We start from the raw sequence: 22378 nt of genomic DNA, 5'->3' as shown, positions 1-22378 counted from the left end.
CACATAAAACCTCAAGATTGAGAAGCACAAAGTATGTCTTGATTATTTTCATTAATAAGCACTTTCCAAGTCATATTAAGCATCAAAGAATTTATAATCAAAATGTGTATGCAGTCATTCAGGCCTATTGAGTACCAAAAAACTAATACTATAGAAAAATCCTTACCACTCCATCTTGTAGCCAACAATATATAAATAAATAAACAGAGAAAAAAGAAAAATACCCTTTCTACATTAAACATCAAAGCCCTTCATTTGGAATTCTCTTACTGTGTATCTTGCTGAAGAGAAATCCTATTAATACAACTAGTATGAGAAAGTCTGCGGTGATATTTCTATCAAACCTGAAGAAATACACTGGGGCAAGTCCAATAAATGTAATAAAAGTCAAAAATTTATTCTAAAGGACACTAGACTTAATGTTGAATCAGAGAACCTTTAGGTGGAGAAAAATATTATCGGTAATATAGAAAGCCAATCATTGGCCTGCTAACCTAAACATGTATCAGAAAAAAATTTACATCTAACCCATAGAAAGTTTCAGTCCCATCTTAATTTTTAAGTATCACTGAATGTACACTGGAAAATAACATAAGCAATGAGAAATGCTTCATTGTCTTTTCATCTTATTTTCGTCATGAGAAAACTCATATTATAATGAACTGCAACTATACTAAAGCCATAGATTCAGCTATTTTGCCCTCAAGGAAGTACACAATTCAATGACAAAAATAATTGAAGTAAATCATATCCTTTTAAATTTTTTTTTTTTTTAGACAGGGTCTCCTTCACTCATCCAGGCTGGAGGGCAGTGGTATCATCACAGCTTACTGGACCTTCAACCTCTCAGGCTCATTTGATCCTCACGTCTCAGCCTCCTAAGTAGCTGGGACTACTACAGGCATGCCCCACCAGGCTCAGCTAGATTTTTTGTAGTTTTTGTAGAGATGGGGTTTCTCCATGTTGCCCTGGCTGGTCTTGACCTCCTGAGGTCAAGCAATTTTCCCACCAGAGCCTCCCAAAGTCCTGGGCTTACATGCGTGAGCCACCCAGCCCTGCCTAAATCATATCCTTAAGTAATGATTTTGTTGGAAAGTTTTTTACAAGTATCACAACATATTCAAAGTAAATTACCTCTTCCTGATGATTTAGAGCAATTGTCAGGCAAACTTTTTCTATAAAGGGCCAGAGAGTAAATATTTTATGTTTCATGTCATGCAGTCTCTGTCAAAACTACTCACTCAGCAATTGCAGTGCAAAACTGGTCAGAAGCAATACATAAATAAATTATAGGTACTGGTCTATCTCAAAAAACTCTATAAGCACACATTGAATTTTATATAATTTTATGCATAATCAAATATTAACCTTCTTTTAATTTTTTAAACCGTGTAAGCCATGTGATCCATGATTCCTAAACCACAAGCTGTACAAAACGCAGACAAAAAAACGGATTAGTCCTACCATGTACTAAGTAGTACAAAACTTCAATAAATACAAGACTGTGTTTTATTGATGCATGAACAGAAAGGCAAATTAATGAAATAGAATAGAAAACTAAAAAAAACCCATATATATGCATAGAAATGTAATATTTGATAAAGGAGACAATTCAGATTAGTGTGGAAAAGGTGGATTACTCATTCAATAATTGAGTAATCATTGGGATAAACAGATTCACCTATTAAAAATCCAATTGAGACCAGGTTCAGTGGTTCACACATGTAATCCCAACACTTTGGGAGGCTGAGGCACAAGGATCACTTGAGCCCAGGAGATTGAGATCAGCCTGGGCAAGATGGTGAAATCTTTTCTCTACAAAAATGAAATAAATTAAAAAGTTAGACAGGAGAAGTTACGTGCACCTGTAGTCCCAGCTACTTGGGAGGCTGAGGTGGGAAAATAACTTGAGCCCGGAAGTTTGAGGCTGCTGTGAGCTATGATCACACCACTGCACTCTAGCCTGGGTGACAGTGAGACCCTGTCTCCAAAAAATAAAACAGTAAGAATAGATGTAAAAGTATATATGTATAAAATATTAAAAATCCATTTGAACCAGACCTAACAACCAAAATCAAAACACATCTCAGGAATATCAAATATTTAAATGTTAAAAAACAAGCCCAAACCATACCAGAGGAAACCACTACCAAATATTTTATAGTCATGGAATGAGGAGGGCATTTCTAAGAATGAAACAAAATCCAGAGATAATAAATACAAAAAGATTCATGAATTCATCTCATAGATATTAAAAATATCTACATGGCAAATTCCACCAAAACAATGTAAAAAACTGGAAAGAAGTATTTGTGGCTCATTTTACAAACAAAGCACTGATTTTCATAATATATCAAGTGGTACTACAAATCAGTAACAACCTAATGGACAACAGCCTAAATAGACAGGTCACAGAAACTGCAATATAAATTGTCTTTATACATATGAATGAAAAGGTATCAGCAAAGACATAGGAGAATCCAATAAGGGGATATTCAGTGCCACTTGGAATAAGATAAATGCAATTTTAAACATCACTAAGAAACATTTTTCATCTATCAGACTGACAATTTAAAATATCTGGATTTTGTTTTTGTTTTGAGATAGATTTGCTCTTGTCATCCAGGCTGGAGTGCAGTGGTGCAATCTCGGCTCACTGCAACCTCTGCCTCCCAGGTTCAAGCGATTCTCCTGCTTCAGCCTCCCCAGTAGCTGGGATTACAGGTGCCCACCACCATGCCTGGCTAATTTTTGTATTTTTAGTAGAGACAGGGTTTGACTATGTTGGCCAGGCTGGTCTCAAACACTTGACCTAGGCGATCCACCCGCCTTGGCCTCCCAAAGTGCTGGAATTACTGGCATGAGCCACCACGCCCAGCCATTCTTATGCCTAGTATTGTAGAATGTGCTTCACTCCTTTACAGGATTTTGTTTGTTTTGTTTTGTTGTTTGAGACAGGGTCTCCTTCTGTCACCCAGGCTGGAGTGCAGTGGCAAGAGCTCCACTCACTGCAACCTCCGCCTCCCCTGCTCAAGCGATCCTTCCACCCCAAACACCTCTCCCAGCAGCTGGGATGACAGTTGCCCACCACGAAACCTGGCTAATTTTTTTATATTTTGAGGAGAAACGTGTTTTCACCAAGTTGTCCATGCTGGTCTCAAAGTCCTGAGCCCCGCTTGGCCTCCCAAAGTGCTGGAATTACAAGGATGAGCCACAGTGCCCAGCCACTACAATTTGATTTATTTCAACATTTTCTCTACTTGTTTTTCCACTCTGAATTTGACCTTTCTAACTTATGTGTTTTTTGTTGTCTTTTTTTTTTTTGAGACGTAGCTTTGCTCTTGTTACCCCAACAGGAGTGCAATGGCATGATCTCGGCTCAATGCAACCTCCGCCACCCGGGTTCAAGGGATGCTCCTGCCGCAGCCTCCTGAGTAGCTGGGATTACAGGCTTATGCGCCACCATGCCCGGCTACTTTTGTATGTTTAGTAGAAATTGGGTCAGACCATGTTGGTCAGGCTGGTCTCAAATTCCCGACCTCAGGTGATCCGTCCGCCTCAGCCTCCCAAAGTCGTGGGATTACAGGTGTGAGCCACTGCGCCCGGCCGACCTTTCTAACTTATATTTGGTAAGTGGCCTTGTAAAAGCCATGTAATTAGCAAATCTTATTGGCTTCAAAATAGGTCCCAAATTCAACCATTTCCTAACACATCTACCACTCCACGCTGGTCCAAGTCACCATCGTCACTCTCCTAGAGTACTGCAATTGCCTCATTATAGATACAAAATGCTGGAGAAAAGGCAAATTTGAAGAGGAAGAGTTCTACTGAGGACAGGTTTAGCTTGCCATAATCTTGGCTACAGAAAGATGTAGATTCCGAAATCGGAGAAAGTTCTTCAGTGGAGATTCAGGAAGCCTTCCTAGTCAATTTAATTCATGGCTTGAGGGACTTAAGAATCCTTTGCTCCCGGAAAACCACCCCCTCCACTCTCACCCCCACCCACAAACTTGGGCAATCAGGGACAATGCTGGCTGCCTCATATTCATCAGATTCTCTGGCTGCCTACTTCACCAGGCAATTGGGGTGGGAACACTTTCCATCTCTATCTGGACCCTTCCGCCCACCTTTCCATTCTCCCCATTTGTCTGCACTTCAAGGTCCAGGAAAACCCTGGGGATCCTAGGAGGGTCCCTTTTCAGAAGCCCCCGTTTTCACTCAACTCAGAGCAGCCTGACCAGGCTCCAGACCTGAGAGGGGCAGTTCCTGAAAGCACCGACTTCTGTGCCTGGCTCCTTCCCTGGGCTGGACCTGCCCAGACCTCAGCACTTGCCAAGAGAATCCCCTTCAGGGCTGAATAAGTTCATCCTAAGGAAAGCGGACAGCACATCAAAGGCTTTGCATCATAGGTAGCTTATTTTATTGGATTGCTTTGCCAATAACACTTCTTACACTCAGGAGACTTCCCTCAGACACATGCCTAGAAGGCCTGAGAGGGGCAGGTCTGGCCACAAATTCAAACTTTCTTCGGTGTTTTTCATGTCTTTCTCACCAAAAGCGAAGCCAAGACTTCCCCTCTCATCCCCTCTTCCCAGGGGAGATCAGTCTCCGGTGTACGGTGGCAGGCTAACGGAGGTGACCAGGTCATCATTGGTCAGGGGCTGGCTTCGGACACGCTCTAGCATCTTCAGACCTGCAAAAGAATTGCCTGGAGCTGAGGAACCAGAGTCCCATCACTGGGGCCCTTAGTAGGCCCAGACTCCACCAGGAAGGTTCCAGAGAGGATGTCACCCCAGCCCAGGTCTTCCAAGGTAACCCATTTACTCCTCCCTGCTACCCTCTCCTCCCTGAGCAATCGCATGCCACAAAAATTAGCCCTTCCCTTCCCAGTCGACTCTGGGAAGCACCTGGATTTCCCAGCCACACAAGGGATTCTTCAAGAATCCAAGATGCCACACAACACAGCCAGAACTCCACCATCAAGCCCTCCACCTCCACAGTTCAGCCAAGCATAGCTACCTTGAGCATGACACTTGGAGTACTGGCTCCCCACGCAATGGAACATGAGCAGCAGCCACTGTTTTGCCATTGGTGGTCCGACTACAGTCACACGAGTCTGGCCCATAGCTGTGAAACTACTCTCCAGCTGAATAAGGGTGTGGCTGTGCAGCTCAATGCAGCGAAGGTATGTGTCATCAAGTCCTGTAAGCACAAGAGGTGAGAAGAGAAACTGTCAGCCACCAGTCCTTGGGGAGTGAGGAGGTGGCCTTGAGGGTAGGGATGTGTGACTCATGAAGGTGGGAGGAGAGGGGAAGATTGAAAATCGAGAAGGGGATGAAGGAGGCTGGCCTGGCGCAGTGACTCACGCCTGTAATCCCAGCACTTTGGGAGGCCGAGGCAGGTAGATCAGTTGAGGTCAGGAGTTCCACACACGCCTGGCTAACATGGTGAAACCCCGTCTCTACTAAAAATATGAAAAATTAGCCGGGCGTGGTGGAGGGCACCTGTAGTCCCAGCTACTCGGGAGGCTGCGGCAGGAGAATGGCGTGAACCCGGAAGGCGGAGTTTGCAGTGAGCGGAGATCAGGCCACTGCACTCCGGCCTGGGCGACAGAGATTCCATATCAAAAAACAAACAAACAAACAAACAAAAACAAAAACACGAGGCCGGGCGCGGTGGCTCACGCTTGTATTCCCAGCACTTTGGGAGGCCGAGGCCGGCAGATCACGAGATCAGGAGATCAAGATCATCCTGGCTCACACGGTGAAACCCCATCTCTACTAAAAATACAAAAAATCAGCCGGGCGTGGTGGCGGGCGCCTGTAGTCCCAGCTACTCTGGAGGCTGAGGTGAGAGAATGGCGTGAACCCGGGAGGCGGAGCTTGCAGTGAGCCGAGATCGCGCCACTGCACTCCAGCCTGGCCGGCAGAGCAAGACTCCGTCTCAAGTCTCAAAAAAAAAAAAAAAAAAATACAAAAACTAGTTAGGCGTGGTGGCAGGCGCCTGAAATCCCAGGTACTCTGCAGGCTGAAGCAGGAGAATCACTTGAACCCAAAAGGCAGACGTTGCAGTGAGCCAAGATCACGAACGAGAATCTGTCTCAAAAAAATAAAAATAAAGAACAGATGAAGGAGCGGACGTGGGCAAAGGCCACTCACCGAAGATGAGCTCCTCGTGGTCCTCTTCCATGTGGAACACCATTGGAGAATGAAAGTTTTCGGGCAGGGTCCACCACGGCTCCTTGCTGAGAGCACTCGTTCCCACGGCCATGCTCTGCTCCCACCTGATTCAGAATAGGGGAAAGTCTAACAAACTGGTTGGCAAAAGACTTGGAAAAGCAAGGAAGGGCCTAGGCTCTGTCCTTAATAAGGAATCCAAACAACCCGCCCCTTGATCCACCTTAGGGTGGATGTCCAATCCCCGGAGGTCTTTCGGAGATAATTCATTCCAAGTAATTATCTGCTCTGAGCTTAATCCTTTCAAGTCAAACTCAATCATCTGGTAAGTGCTTGGCTTTCTGATGTCCTGGAATCAGAAATTTTTCTTCACTCTAAATTCAAAGGATTTTGGAGGCCGGGCGCGGTGGCTCAAACCTGTAATCCCAGCACTTTGGGAGGCCGAGGCGGGCGGATCACGAGGTCAGGAGATCGAGACCATACTGGCTAACACGGTGAAACCCCGTCTCTACTAAAAATACAAAAAATTAGCCGGGCGTGTTGGCGGGCGCCTGTAGTCCCAGCTACTCAGGAGGCTGAGGCAGGAGAATGGCGTGAACCCGGGAGGCAGAGCTTGCAATGAGCCAAGATTGCGCCACTGCACTCCAGCCTGGGGGACAGAGCAAGACTCCGTCTCAAAAAAAAAAAAAAAAAAAAAAAAAATCAAAGGATTTTGGAGCAGGGGGTTGAGGGTATGGAGGTGCAGGAAGCTCCAAATGGGCTCCCTAGATTTGCACAGGTGTTGGCAGCCACCCAGTGACCACACAGAGTATTCTAACACGACTGGGTTTATTTGGTGTATTGCGTCAAGGGAGAGCAAACAACACAGGAAGATGAACTTGATAGGATAGTGTCATAGGGAGCCCACTGTAGGAGTTGACTAGGGCAGTCTAAGGCGTGTTTAAGGAGTAGGAGCCAGTTCTCTAAAATGGGGCAATTTGATGATTATTCTGGTAAATTTATCTAGGAAGTTGAGAGACTAATGTGGTCTTCACTGCAGAATGTTATCTCTCTGGTTTCAAATATAGTTACAGAATAGACTTTCTATATCTTGTTGCGTGACAATCACTGAGCAATCTTGACTGCTTCAAATATTTTTTGGCTAGGTGTGGTGGCTCACACCTGTAATCCTAGCACTTTGGGAGGCTGAGGTGAGAGGATCAGGAGGGCAGGAGTTCGAGACCGGCCTGACCAACATGCTGAAACCCCGTCTCTACCAAAAATACAAAAAAATTAGCCGGCATGTGGTTGGTTGTGCATGCCTGTAATCCCAGCTACTCAGGAGGCTGCAGCAGGAGAATCGCTTAAAGCCGGGAGGCAGAGGTTGCAGTGAGCCGAGATCATGCCACTGCACTCCAGCCTGGGTGACAGAGTGAGACCCCATCTCAAAAAAAAAAAAAAAAAAAAAATTTTGCAGGAGATGCTTGTGTTTGGTAGGGAAGATTCAGCTTGGCCTGTGAGCTTCCCACTGCAAGTTCCTGGATGATTTTTCACTTGTCAGCCTCCTCTTTTGACCAAAGACAAAGTCAGCCATCAGGACTTTCATCTGTGAGGTTCAGATCTACACCACTGTCGGAGTCCACAGATCACAAGATTATTGGGAGAACGTTCTCTGTATCCACATACATTTGGTCTCTCGTATATATTTTGTACAAATATACAAGTGAAAATATAATGACTGCACAGTAGCATTTAAGACTGAAGAGGAGGCCAGGTGCTGTGGCTCACGCCTGTAATCCCAGCCCTTTGGGAGGCCGAGGCACATGGACCACTTGAGGTCAGCAGTTCAGGGCCAGCCTGGCCAACATGGTGAAACCTTGTCTCTACTAAAAATACAAAAATTACCTGGGCATGGTTGTGGGCGCCTGTAATGCCAGCTACTCAGGAGGCTGAGGCAAGAGAATTGCTTGAACCCAGGAGGCACAGGTTGCAATGAGCCGAGATCACACCATTGCAGACCAGCCTTGGAGGCAAGAGCGAAACTCCATCTCAAAAAAAAAAAAAAAAAAGAAAAGAAAAAGAAAGACTGAACAGGATGTACTAGTCAAATGCAGGTAATTACTAGAAACAAAATGATTATTAGTCCTAGTAATAGGTTGCAAAGACAAAGGCCGATTTCAAAACCATACCGTGAAATCATGTCCCAACTCCATCTGAATCTGTTCTAGAGAGACAGGTAGTCTTTTAACCTTGCCACAAAACTGTTCTGCCTCAACAGTAATGTTTTAGGGAGGTGCTGCAGTGTTTGCTACCAAATAAAAGCTGTCCTTGGCTGGCCAGGAAGAAACCAAAAACTATGAAATCATTCATAACCACCATGAAACTTTAACTTAAGCTAGGGTGCTGGACCTCCAGAAAAGAAGTAGTGTCATCTATTGATTTCTGCCATGACCAGAGACAAATTTTGGACCACCTTTGATAGTCACATTATTCCTATTACTGGAATTGGAGCTCCCAGAGTATAGATGAAGAGGGAGTCAGTCATCTCTCCTGGAAGGTCTCCTGAATAGTCCATACTTTTCTCAGAGAAACATCATTTCCTATAGGAGTACATGTTTAAAATATCAAAAAATATTATTAATAAAATAGTCTAAAACTCACTCCATATTACACAAGTTTGTATAATGATCAGGTGACCTGATATCCACATAAAAATTAGTGCCTTAGTGTTGCACAAAGTGAAAGGGATATGGGGTGTATAAGTGTCATTTATCACAGTGAGAGTAGGACAACTAGTTCAACGTGTGAACATTGCTTGAGTGGAGGCTGAGGAGTCACTGAAGATTAAGGACTAACACTGCAAGGAGAGACTCAATACATTATTGCAATAATGTCAGCAGACATACTTTGTTGTTTGAGGTCATCCTGTGAGCCAGGATTTCACTACCAGCCCAAGCAACAAAGTGAGACTTCGTCTTTACTAAAAACTGAAAGCAATAACCGAGTGAGGTGATGCGCACCTGCTGTCCTAGCTTATCCAGAGGCTGAGGTGGGTGGATCACTTGAGCCCAGGAGTTTCAGCTAGAATCATACAACCACACTCCAGGCTGGGTGACACAGCAAGATTCTGTCTCTTTAAGAGAAAAATTTTAAGCTAAATAAAAATTTAAAAAGCAATAGCTATAGTTGAGAAAAAAATAAGAAAGGTTTCCCTTTCCTTAGGTGGCAGGAAAAATTCTCTAATATAGAAAATTGAGGCCAGACATGGTAGCTCACGCCTGTAATCCCAGCACTTTGGATGCCAAGGCAAGTGGATCACTTGAGGTCAGGAGTTTGAGACTAGCCTGGCCAACATTGTGAAACCCCGTCTCCACTAAAAATACAAAAATTAGCCAGGCATGGTGACATAAGCCTGTAATCCCAGCTACTTGAGGGGCTGAGGCAGGAGAATCACTTGAACCAGGGAGACAGACATTGCAGTGAGCTGAGGTTGCACCACTGCACTCCAGTTTGGGTGACAAGAGCAAAAAAACTTTGCCAAAAAAAAAAAAAGATCAAGATAAACTGTCATTCATCATTTGTGAAAGAATCCTTTTCTTTGAGACAGAGTGTCACTCTGTTGCCCAGGCTGGAGTGCAGTGGTCCGATCTCATCTCACTGCCTCAGCCTGCTAAGTAGTTGAGATTACAGGTGGGTGACACCACACCCAGCTAATTTCTGCATTTTTGTATTTTTAGTAGAGACAGGGTTTCACCATGATGGCCAGCCTGGTCTCAGACTCAGGGCTTCAAGTATTCTGCCTGCCTGGTTCTCCCAAAGTGATGGATTACAGGCATGAGCCACCTCGCCAGGCCGAGTTTGTCAAAGAATCTTAAAAACTTTTGGTTGCCCTCTAGGGAACGCTTAAGCACAATGATAAGTACAGCAAAATTTTAAAAAGAGGGCAAAGATACCAAAACATGTATCTTGTTTTACTGTCTTGGGTGGAAGTATCTACTCGGGGTCATCAAAGCTTGATCTGAAGACATTGGTTTGGTCATCTTCTTCCAAAAATCGTTGTTCTGGAAGATACTTAAGAATTCTCAGTTTATGGTTTCTTGATGATGTCCTTAATTTATTAAGGCCAATGGTAGTTTTTCCTCTGATTTTGAGATGTTTAGTCTTTTCCAAAAGACAAATCTTCAGATTTCTAGTCATGTAAAGCCATTAGGTGGATATTTGGGGGAAGATTATTGTTATCTATTAAAAGCTAGACACAGCAAATGAATCCTTTGTAGTATTTAGAAATGTGAGCTTGTGATATGGCAGAGTACAGGTTCAGAAGTGAATTCCTAAATGAATGGAGAAGCCTATGGATTCCAGGAGGAGTTGATGTCATTGTCTTCAAGGCTAATAGCAATTCCCAAGCCATGGAAGTTTGAGTCTTGGAGAACATTCTCAAACCTAGTTTTATAGAATTCATTTTTTTCTGTCTAATTGTTCTTTTTTTTTTTTTTGAGACCAGGTTTACTTCTTGTTGCCCAGGCAGGATTGCAATGGTGTGGTGGTCTCGGCTCACTGCAACCTCCACCTCCCAGGTTCAAGTAATTCTCCTGCCTCAGCCTCCCGAGTAGCTGGGATTACAGGCACGAGCCACCACATCTGGCTAATTTTTTTTGTATTTTAGTAAAGACGGGGTTCCACCATGTTGACCAGGCTGGTCTCAAACTCCTGAACTCAGGTGATCCACCCACCTCGGCCTCCCAAATTGCTGGGATTACAGGTGTGAGCCACCATGCCCCTCCTTCTTTCTAATGCTTCTAAATATTCATTTGGTACAGCAAGATTGTTTATTCATACTAAAAAACATTTGGAGCTGTTCTTTTGTGTACCACAACCCCTCCCCCCAATCACTGAAGAATACATTGGAATTCCTTAAGTCCAGAATAACAGCCAAGCAATTTTATCATCAAAATCTTGTCTGTCTATCAGGAATATCCTCAGTCCATTCTGGAGATAAGCAGACAATGACTAGAACATATTTACAAACCATCAGTATGTCAACTGCTTTGGTTAATGCTACTTGTTTAGCATAGTGGCAAATTATTTCCTTAGGATTCTAGGTTATTGCCTTTTAAATTAGTCTCCATTTTATTATATGGCTACTCCCTTACGTAATAGCAAAGCTTCTAAAAGTAATTTCTTGCCTTTTTGGGTTTTGTTTTGGTTTGGTTTGGTTTGGGTTTTTGTTTGTTTGTTTTGTTTTGTTTTTGAGACAGAGTCTCACTCTGTCTCCCTGGCTGGAGTGCCTGGTGCGATCTCGGCCCTCTACAGCCTCCATCTCCCAGGTGCAAGCCATTCTCCTGCCTCAGCCTCTCAAGTAGCTGGGATTACACGCGCAAACCACCACGCCCAGTTTATTTTTGTATTTTTAGCAGAGACGGGGTTTTGCCACGTAGCCATGCTGGTCTCCAACTCCTGACCTCAACTGATTCTCCCGCCTTGGCCTCCCGAAGTGCAGGGATTACAGGCATGAGCCACTGTGCCCGGCCAATTTCTTGCCATTTATTTATTTTTTTTTTTTTTTTTGAGATGGAGTCTCGCTCTTTCGCCCAGGCCGGACTGCAGTGGCACTATCTCTGCTCACTGCAAGCTCCGCCTCCAGGGTTCACGCCATTCTCCTGCCTCAGCCTCCTGAGTAGCTGGGATTACAGGCGTCCGCCACCGCGCCCGACTAATTTTTTTTTGTATTTTTAGTAGAGACAGGGTTTCACCGTGTTAGCCAAGATATTCTCGATCTCCTGACCTCGTGATCTGCCCGCCTCGGCCTCCCAAAGTGCTGGGATTACAGGCGTGAGCCACCGCGCCCAGCCTTTCTTGCCATTTTTAATGAGACTCCCACAAGAGGTCAGAAAACCTCTCAATTTCTAAATTTTCTGATATGGACCAACTCAATCACATATCTACTGCCTATATAAATATTTGCTTTTATTTATTTTATTTATTTATTTTTAGCAGGACCCTCCATCACTCAGAAATTGTTCCTCTTTTAATCTCTCCGTCACTGAATGAAGAACAATTCAGCCACTTGAGCTGATTTTAACTTCTGAGAGAAGATTATACGCTAAAGGTAAATTTAGAATCGTGATAGCATAGAGTACTTGAAAAAATCTACTTTACATTTTTAAACAATAGCCATTAACAAGAAACATGAATTTTTTTTGTTTTTTGTTTTTTTGGTTTTTTTTAGACGGAGTTTCGCTCTTGTTGCCCAGGATGCAGTGCAATGGCGCAATCTCGGCTCACTGCAACCTCCTCCTCCCGGATTCAGCAGATTCTCCTGCCTCAGCCTCCTGACTAGCTGGGATTACAGGCGCACGCCACCACACCCGGCTAATTTTGTATTTTTAGTAGAGACGGAGTTTCTCCATGTTGGTCAGGCTGGTCTCGAATTCCCTATCTCAGATGATCCGCCAGCCTCGGCCTCCTAAAGTGCTCGGATTACAGGCGTGAGCCACCATGCGCAGCCAAGAAACATTAATATTAAAAAAAAAAAACCTTTCCAAAATATCTGTACAAAGCATGGATAGTTCCATAAAACTGTCAAATAATCACGAACACTCCCTTCTTAAGTAAGAGAAGGAGAGTTGTCATGAGAGTTAAGGACGCCGCTAACAAATACCCAGGGACTTTAATTTACCCCATAAGTATATTATGAATGTCACTAATTCATAATTGACAAAGACAGTTTCATCTTTAAAATCAAGGTTTTAACAATTGCATGTCAGTCTATATAGTAAACAAGAAGGTTTTTTAACTTTAGAAGTACATATCATTTTATTAGAAATAACCTTTAAAAAAAAAGTTTTCTTCCGACAGTTTTTTTATGTCATTCTAAGTTTGGTAACCAAAAGAACACTCATAATATGTTTGAGTCACTCAAAATTTGCAGAATATCAAGAAAACCTGAATATTCCTTTTTATATGTAAATTAAAAGAGCAAATTTTGGCTTGAACCAGGGAGTCAGAGGTTGCACTGAGCTGAGATCGCGCCACTGCCCTCCAGCAGCCTGGCGACAGAGTGAGACTCGGTCTCAAAAAAAAAAAAAAAAAAAGCAATTTTTTTTTTTTTTTTTTTTTTTTTTTTTGACACAAAGTTTCACTCTTGTTGCCCAGGCTGGAGTGCAGTTACCCAGGCTGGAGTTCATTGCAACCTATGCCTCCCAGATTCAAGTGATTCTCCTGCCTCAGCCTCCTGAGTAGCTGGGATTACAGGCATGGGCCACCATGCCGAGCTAATTTTGTATTTTTAGTAGAGGCAGGGTTTCTCCATGTTGGTAAGGCTGGTCTTGGACTCCCAACCTCAGGTGATCTGCCCACCTTGGCAAATATTTTTATTAACAGTGGTCATTTCAAGAAGCCAAAATAAAAGGCATCCTAACCGTTTAATTATTTTGGGCGTTGGGCTTGAATTTTAGAGAAAAAAATAAGTCAACATGTTTTAGAATAGAGTACTAGTGGTTGAAATGTATGCATTTGGGATGTATTTTGAAGACAGAGCCATCAGGATTTTCTGATTTCAAGATTTTGGGCAAGTGGCTCCCAAAACATGTTTTTAAAAATCAGATTCCAGACCGAGTACTTACTTCCCCCAATGTCTTTCCACCTCTTCCTCCTGCAGCTGTGGCAGCAGCAACAGCAGTTACCCCAACTTGAGGCTGCTCCCTGAGTAATACCCATAGGCCCCCTCAGCTGAGAAAGGAGCTCTCTGCCCGCAAAGAAGTGTATGTAGTTGGGGAGGGGGTACAGCCGGCTAGGACCAACTGGTGGCCCTGGAAAAACACCAACATCTACTCACTCCTTTCCTGTTGCAGGCTGTTCCGCCAAGAGTGGTCACAAATGTAAATGCCTCAAATGAATCTGTGCAGGGACAGCAGTAGAGACCCAGACCTGGCACCAGGTCCTGGTCTTCCCTCCAGGTAAGGCAGCAAGACTGACTATATTGGGTTTTGGTAGTTGGAGGCAGACTGAGGAGGGAACCCCAGGTGGACTATTGTGAGAAATATGAGACCACATGTGCATCTCCTGGAAAATCATTTTGCACAGTCCTGAGATTGACAGCCTGGAGCATCCCCCTTCTGGCTCCCCCATCATCCAGTCCAACACTCCATCACACCTCTCTCTCTCTCTCTCTCATCTCTCCTCTTCTTCTCTCCTCTCCTCCTGGTTTTCTTTCTCCTGTTAGAGAAGACTGCCTTTTCTCAGAGGAAAAATGTAGGGTGAAGTAAACAGAAAGAATTATTTCTGCCCAGAGGGAAAAATAAGATAGAATATACGATCTGAGAAAATTAGAGTATGGAATGCAATTAAGCAGAAAGGAAGGAGTTAACAAGACAGCCCAGCCCCTTGGTCAGTGAGGGGAAGCATCAAGTGTAACTTAAACTCCTTCTTGCAAGAGGCTACCTCTCCCACGTGATTCTTTCAAATGGACAAATATTAACCAACAACCCAATCCACTTTCAAGTGCTTAATTACTGTTGCTTTTGAGCACCGTTCATCTGACTTTTCATGTTTCCATCTATCCTTTGGAGCTATTTGGTATTGCATATCAGTGTTAATGTCTGAACTTTAAGGGGTTTTATTGAGGAAAAAAATCATAAATAAATTATTAATTTCCTGAGATTTCCTTGTATGGCTTTATGTTTGGAGACCAAAAAAAAATTGTTTCTTTTTTTATTTTTTGAGACAGGGTCTCACTGTGTTGCCCAGGCTGGAGTGCAGTGATGCCATCTCAGCTCACAACAACCTCTACCACCTGGGTTCAAGCAATCCTTTCACCTCAGCCTCCATAGTAGCTGGAACTACAGGCACGCGCCACCATTCCTGGCTAATTTTTGTGTTTTTAGTAGAGATGGAGTTTCACCATGTTGGTCAGGCTGGTCTCAAACTCCTGACCTCTGGTGATCTGCCTACTTCGGCCTCCTAAAGTGCTGGAATTACAAGCGTGAGCCACCGGTCCAGCAAAAAATGTTAAGTTTCAAAACATTTATCTATGAATGACACCACTGTGATCAGGATGCCTGGATTTCTACTGACAAAGCTAATCTTTTACATAGCTTTGTGTACATGTTGATAATCACTTTCTCAAATACTACCTCTTTGGTAAAATTAAGCAACCATTTAACTTTTGTGTTAAAGCTCTAAAAAAAAATCAGATTTACCAACTTGGTGGCTCTGTAATTCCAGATAAGGAGGCTGGGTCAGGAGGATTGCACGAACATGAGAGTTCAAAGTTACAGTGGGCTATGATCATGCCACTGCACTCCAGCGTGGGCAACAGAGGGAGACCCAGTCTCTTAAAGAGAAAAATCAGATTCAACATTGAAAATTATCTTTGATGGGTCAAAGACTTAAATGTAAAACCCAAAATTATAAAAACCCTGGAAGACAATCTAAGCAATACCATCCTGGACATAGGAGAGGGCAAAGATTTCTTGACAAAGACACCAAGGCAATGGTAACAGAGGCAAAAATTGACAAGTGGGATCGAATTACACTTAAGAGCTTCTGCACAGCAAAAGAAACTATCCACAGAATAAACAGACGGCCTAAAGAAAATATTTGCAAACTATGCATCTGACAAAGGTCTAATATCCAGGATCTATAATGAACTTAAACAAATTTACAAGAGAAAAACAACCCCTTAAAATGTGGGCAAAGGGCATGAGCAAACAATTTCAAAAGACATACATGCGGCTAACAAGCATATGAATAAAAGCTCAGTTTCACTGATCATTACAGAAATGCAAATCAAAACCACAATGAGATGCCAGCTCACACAAGTTAGAGTGGCTATTATTTAAAAAGTCAAAAAATAACAGATGCTGGCGAGGTTGCAGAAAAAAAGGGAACACATACACTGTAGGTGGGAGTGTAAATTAGTTTAGCCATTGTAGAAATCAGTATAGTGATTCCTCAAGCTGCTAAAAGCAGAAGTACCATCCGACCCAGCAATCCCCTTACTGGGTATATACCCAGAAGAATATAAATCATTCTACCATAACGACACATGAACATGAATGTTCATTGCAGCACGATTCACAATAGCAAGCACATAGGATCAACCTAAATATCCGTCAATGACAGATTGGATAAAGAAAATGTGGTACATATACACCATGGAATACTATGCAGCCATAACAAAAAGAATGAGATCATGTATTTTGCAGGAACATGGATGGAGCTGGAGGCCATTATATTTAGCAAACTAACGCAGCAAGAGAAAACCAAATACCACTGGTTCTCACTTACAAGTGGGAGCTAAATGATGAGAACTCATGAATGCAAAGAAGGAAACAATAGACACTGCAGTCTACTTGAGGGTGGAGGGCAAGAAAAGGGAGAGGAGCAGAAAAGATAAATAGTGACTAATGGGCTTAATACCTGGGTGATGAAATAATCTGTACTACAAACCCCCATGACACTAGTCTACCTATGTAACAAACTTTCACGCGTACCCCCAAGCATAAACGTTTTAAGAAAATTATCTTTGAAAAATAACAAACCACTTATGTAGTCAGCAGGGGTGGAGGAGAAGGCGGCCAGCTAGGACCAGCTGGTGGCCCTGGAAAAATTACTCATGCATAATTATGAAAATAACATTACCCAAAGTACCACATAGGACCACAAACACAGTTAGATACAGTGTGCAGTGAGTTGTCTAATGCTAGTTATGCACAATCTTGGTTACCTCATATTTTAGAGCAATAGAAAAGGCAAGGTTTGCAAGTGTAACACATGGAGTAAGTAATCATCTTTATTTCATATATTTATGGGAAGGTGCACAAACAGGAAGGAGAAGAGCCCTGGTGCTCTTAGCTTTGCCTGTCTCTGCTGGATGTGGACTCACAGCAAGACGGGCACATCTGAAACTAAAAGTGTTGACAATTTTCTGATGATAGAGGGTTTTCTGGTTTTGTTTTTCTTATTTTGTTTGTTTTTAGAGACAGAGAGTCTTGCCCTATTGCCCAGGCCAGAGAGTAGTGGCACAATCATAGCTCACTGCAGTCTCAAACTCCCAAATTCAAGCAATCCTCCTGCCTCAGCCTCCCGAGTAGCTAGGACTACAGAAGTGCACCACGCCAGTCACCTAGTTTGTTGCATTTTTGTTTTGGTTTGGTTTGGTTTTTTGTAGAGACAGGGTTTGCTATGTTGCCCAGGCAGGTCTCAAACTCCTAGGCTCAAGAGATCCTCCTGGCTCAGCCTCCAAAGCACTGGGATTACGGGCATGAGGCACTGCACCCGGCCTGACTGTAGAGTTTTTAAAAATCAGGAAAATGCTAACGAATATGCACTCAAATGAAATATAGTTTCTATTGCATCCTACATGAGTTTCTCAAGATTCCTTATACTTGAACAAATAGATAATCTATGAGAAATTGGCAGCTTCAAATTTATAGGTTTCATTTAGCATGGCTTCTCATGTTCCCAGGTCATAAATCCATTTCTTATTCAGTGGCTCTATCACTCTGTCAATCTCTGGCTCACAGTTGCAGTTTTTCAACTCCCAGATGATGTCAAAATATGGAAAAATAGAACCCTGTTTAGTGCTGATGGACATTAACTTCTAACATCAATTTAACTCCAGGTGATTAGTTTAGACCAATCGTGATAATCTCATTCCCCTTGCCAGCGATTGCTTTAGGAAATGGCACATGTCCCAGTTTTGAAATGAAGTAAAACCTAAAGGAGGCTTCCAGCAGAGGTTGTCTCATTTCTGAAAAGAGATACGAAAAAGGACACATATCTTCTTTCTTTCTCCTGGTGTTTATGATGGGATACGATTTTGGAAATGGCTACAAATATTTTGCTACCAACCTGAAGAGGAAGCCAACACAGGTGGAAAGGGAGCCCTTGGCATAATATGCCTGGAATGCCTGCTATTGGCACTAATACAGTGCTTTATTAGCATCCAACTGGACCAGTGTTTCCTGTTATTTGCTGTTCAAAGCATGCTACATGGTTCTGGTCCCTTTTACATACGTCTCTCATTTTGATTGATTGAGCTCAGCAATGTTCCACTCTCCAAAGAGGGAGAATGAACTGTAGGTAACCAATGTTTTATCACATAAAACCTCAAGATTGAAAAGCACAAAGTATGTCTTTATTATTTTCATTCATAGCACTTTCCAGGTCATATAATATTAAGCATCAAAGAATTTATAATAAAGATGTATATGCTGTATTGCGTACCAAAATAGGAATACTATAGAAAAATCCTTACCATTCCATCTGGCAGCCAACAATAAATAAATAAGAAGAGAAAAAATCCTATTTATACTTTAAAAATCAAAGCCCTTCAGTTGGAATTATCTTGCTGTGTATCTTGCTCTCAGGCTGGAGTGCAGTGGTGTGATCATAGCTCACAGCAGCCTCAAACTCCTGGGCTCAAGTTATTCTCCCAGCTCAGCCTCCCGAGTAGCCAGGACTATAGGTGCACACCACCACACTCGGCTAATTTTTTATTTTTTATTTCTGTAGAGACAAGGTCTCACCATCTTCTCAGGCTGATCTCAAACTCCTAGGCTCAAGCAATCCTCCTTCCTGCGCCTCCTAAATTGCTGGGATTACACATGTGAGCCACTTTGCCTGACCTCAAATGGATTTTTAAATGGTTTGCTTGTTTATCACAATGATTACTCATTCACTGATTGAGTAATCTGCCTTTCCACATTAATCTGAATCATCTTCTTTATCAAATATTAAATTTTTATGCATATATGTGGGTGTATATTTGGTTTTCTATTCTATTCCATTGATTTGTCTTTCCATTCATGCATTAATAAAACACAGCCTTTCATTTACTGAAGTTTTGTACTATTTAGGACATAGATAGGATGAATGCTTTTCCTTTTTTTTTCTTTTTTTTAAATTTTACTTTAAATTCTGGGCTACATGTGCAGAATGTACAGGTTTGTTACATAGGTATACATGTGCCATAGTGGTTTGCTGCACCCATAAACCCCTTATCTAGGTTTTAAGCCCTGTATACATTCAGTATTTGTGCTGATGCTCTCCCTCCCCTTGCTCATCACCCGCGGCAGGCCCAGGTGTGTGATGCTCACCTCCCTGTGTCCATGTGTTCTCACTGTTCAACTCCCACTTATCAGTGAGAACATGCAGTGTTTGGTTCTGTTCCTGTGTTAGTTTGCTGAGAATGATGGCTCCCAGCTTCATCCATGTTCCTACAAAGGACATGAATTCCTTCTTTTTTATGGCTGCATAGTATTCCATGGTGTATATGTACCACATTTTCTTTATCCAGTCTATCATTGATGGGCATTTGGGTTAGCTCCAAGTCTTTGCTATTGTAAATAGTGCTGCAATAAATACATGTGTGCATGCGTCTTTATAACAGAACGATTTATAATCCTTTGGGTATATACCCAGTAATGGGATTGCTGAGTCAAATGGTATTTCTGGCTCTAGATCCTTGAGGAATCACCACACTGTCTTCCACAATTTCTCATGCCTGTTTTTTGTATAGGTCGTGGTTTAGAAATTTTTTCTTTTTTTTTGAGATGGACTGTCACACTTGTTGCCCAGGCTGGAGTACACTGGCGCGATCTCGGCTCACTACAACCTCCGCCTCCTGGGTTCAAGCAATTCTCTTACCTCAACCTCCCGAGTAGCTGGGATTACAGACGTGTACCACCACACCCAGCTAATTTTTGTATTTTTAGTAGAAATGGGGTTTCACCATGTTGGCCAGGCTGGTCTCAAACTCCTCACCTCAGGTGATCAAACCACCTCGGCCTCCCACAGTGCTGGGATTACAGGTGTGAGCTACTGTGCCCAGCCAGGAATCATATTTACATGGCTCCAAAAAATCAAAAAAAAAATTTTTTTCTTACACATAAAATTATGTAAAATTCATTTTGTGTTTATAAATAAAGTTATATTGGGACAGTGCGGTACCATTCAGTTATGTATTCCCTCTGACTAATTTTGCACTGTAATCATTGAGTGAGTAGTTTTGACAGAGACTGCATGACATAGAACATAAAATATTTACTATCTGGCACTTTATAGAAAAAGCTTGCCTGACTGTTGCTCTGCATCACCAGGAAGAGCTAATTTACTTTGAATACACTATGATACCCATAAAAAAAATTCCCAACAAAATCATCACTTAAGGATAGAATTTTTTTTTCTTTTTTTTTTTTGAGACAGAGTCTCACTCTGTTGCCCAGGCTGGAGTGCAGTGGCGCAATCTCGGCTCACTGCAAGCTCCGCCTCCCGGGTTCACGCCATTCTCCTGCCTCAGCCTCTCCGAGTAGCTGGGACTACAGGTGGCCGCCACCACGCCAGGCTAATCTTTTGTTTTTTTTTGAGACGGAGTCTTTCTCTGTCCCCCAGGCTGGAGTGCAGTGGCGCGATCTCGGCTCACCACAACCTCCACCTCCTGGGTTCACGCCATTCTCCTGCCTCAGCCTCCCGAGTAGCTGGGACCACAGGCGCCCGCCAACACGCCCGGCTAATTTTTTGTATTTTTTAGTAGAGACGGGGTTTCACTGTGTTAGCCCGGATGGTCTCGATCTCCTGACCTCGTGATCCACCCGCCTCGGCCTCCCAAAGTGCTGGGATTACAGGCTTGAGCCACCGCGCCCGGCCCAATCTTTTGTATTTTTAAGTAGAGATGGGTTTTCACCGTGGTCTCGATCTCCTGACCTCGTGATCCGCCTGCCTCGGCCTCCCAAAGTGCTGGGATTACAAGCATGAGACACCGCGCCCAGCTCTTTTTTTTTTTTTTTTTTTTTAAGAAAGAATTTTGCTCTGTTGCCCAGGCTGGAGTGCAATGGCGCGATGTCAGCTCACTGCAACCTCCACCTCCACCTCCTGAGATCAAGCAATTCTCCTGCCTCAGCCTCTCGAGTAGCTGGGATTACACCATGCCCAGCAAATTTTTGTATTTTTAGTAGAGACAAGGTTTCACCATGTTGGCCAGGCTTGTCTCAAACTCCTGACCTCAGGTGATCGATCTGCCTTGGCCTCCCAAAGTGCTAGGATTACAGATGTGAGCCACCGTGCCCAGCGGATACAACTTAATTTAAACTTTTTTTGTCATAGAACTGTGTACTTCCTTCAGTGCAAAATAGCTGAATCTATGACTTCAGTATAGTTGCAACTCACTAAAAACTGATTTCCTCATGTCCAAAATAGAATGAAAAGACATTAAAACATTTCTGATTGATTACTTTTATATTTTCCAGTGTATATTCAGTGATAATAAATTAAGACAGGACTGAAACTTCTCATGAGTTAGCTATAAAAGTTTTCCATCTAGTGGGCCAATGATTGGCCTTATATATTACCTATAGTATTTTTCTCTACTATAGGTTCTCTGATTCAACATTAAGTCTAGTGTCCTTGATCATAATTTTTTATTTTATTATATGTATTGGATTTCTCCCCAGTGTATTTCTCAGGTTTGACAGAAATATCACTGCAGGCCAGGCACAGTGGTTCACACATGTAATCCCAGCCCTTTGGGAGGCCAAAGGGGGCAGGCAGATCACTTGAGCTCAGGAGTTTGAGACCAGCCTGGCCAACATGGTGAAACCCCTTGTCTACAAAAATTATAAAAATTATATGCATGGTGGTGTGCAACTGTAATCCCAACTACTCAGGAGGCTGAGGTGGGAGGATAACTACAGCCCAAGAGTTTGAGGCTGCTGTGAGCTATGATCATACCACCGCACTCCAGCCTGGGTGACAGAGGCTCTGTCTCCAAAAACAAAATTAAATTACATTAAAATATATATATATAATAAAAATAATAAAAACCCATTTGACCCATACCTAACAACCTAAATCAAATCACATCTCAGGAATACATTTAAATAATATTATTTAAATGTAAAAAAGAAAACCCAAACCATGCCAGAGGAAACCATTACCAAATATTTTATAGTCATGGGATAAGGAGGGCATTCCTAAGAACTAAACAAAATCCAGAGGCAATAAACATAAAAAGATTCATGAATTCACCTCACAGACATTAAAAATATCTACATAGCAAATACCACCCAAACAATGTAAAAAACAAAGGACATACTGGAAAGAAGTATTTGTGGCTTATTTTACAAACAAAGCACTAATATTTATAATATATCAAGAGGTACTACAAATCAATAACAACCTAATGGACAATAGCCTAAATAGACAGGTCACAGAAAGTGCAA

The 22378-nt window shown here is 42.7% G+C and overlaps 1 protein-coding gene across 1 annotated transcript in view; it reads right to left on the bottom strand.

The window, feature by feature from the left end:
• Positions 1-4450: 4450 nt before the first annotated feature.
• Positions 4451-22378, bottom strand: part of KHDC1L (KH domain containing 1 like) — a 42884-nt gene continuing 24956 nt past the window's right edge. Inside the window, exons 2-4 of the mRNA XM_055256316.2 lie at positions 6159-6283; positions 5020-5202; positions 4451-4693 (exon numbers count right to left, since the gene is read on the bottom strand). Coding sequence (XP_055112291.1) covers positions 4602-4693; positions 5020-5202; positions 6159-6270 — 387 coding nt within the window. The 5' untranslated portion in view covers positions 6271-6283 and the 3' untranslated portion in view covers positions 4451-4601. The remainder of the gene's footprint in view (positions 4694-5019; positions 5203-6158; positions 6284-22378) is intronic.

Source organism: Symphalangus syndactylus, chromosome 2, assembly GCF_028878055.3.
Source record: "Symphalangus syndactylus isolate Jambi chromosome 2, NHGRI_mSymSyn1-v2.1_pri, whole genome shotgun sequence".
Classification (NCBI taxonomy): Eukaryota; Metazoa; Chordata; class Mammalia; order Primates; family Hylobatidae; genus Symphalangus; species Symphalangus syndactylus.
This window is presented reverse-complemented; position numbering and strand designations above follow the sequence as displayed.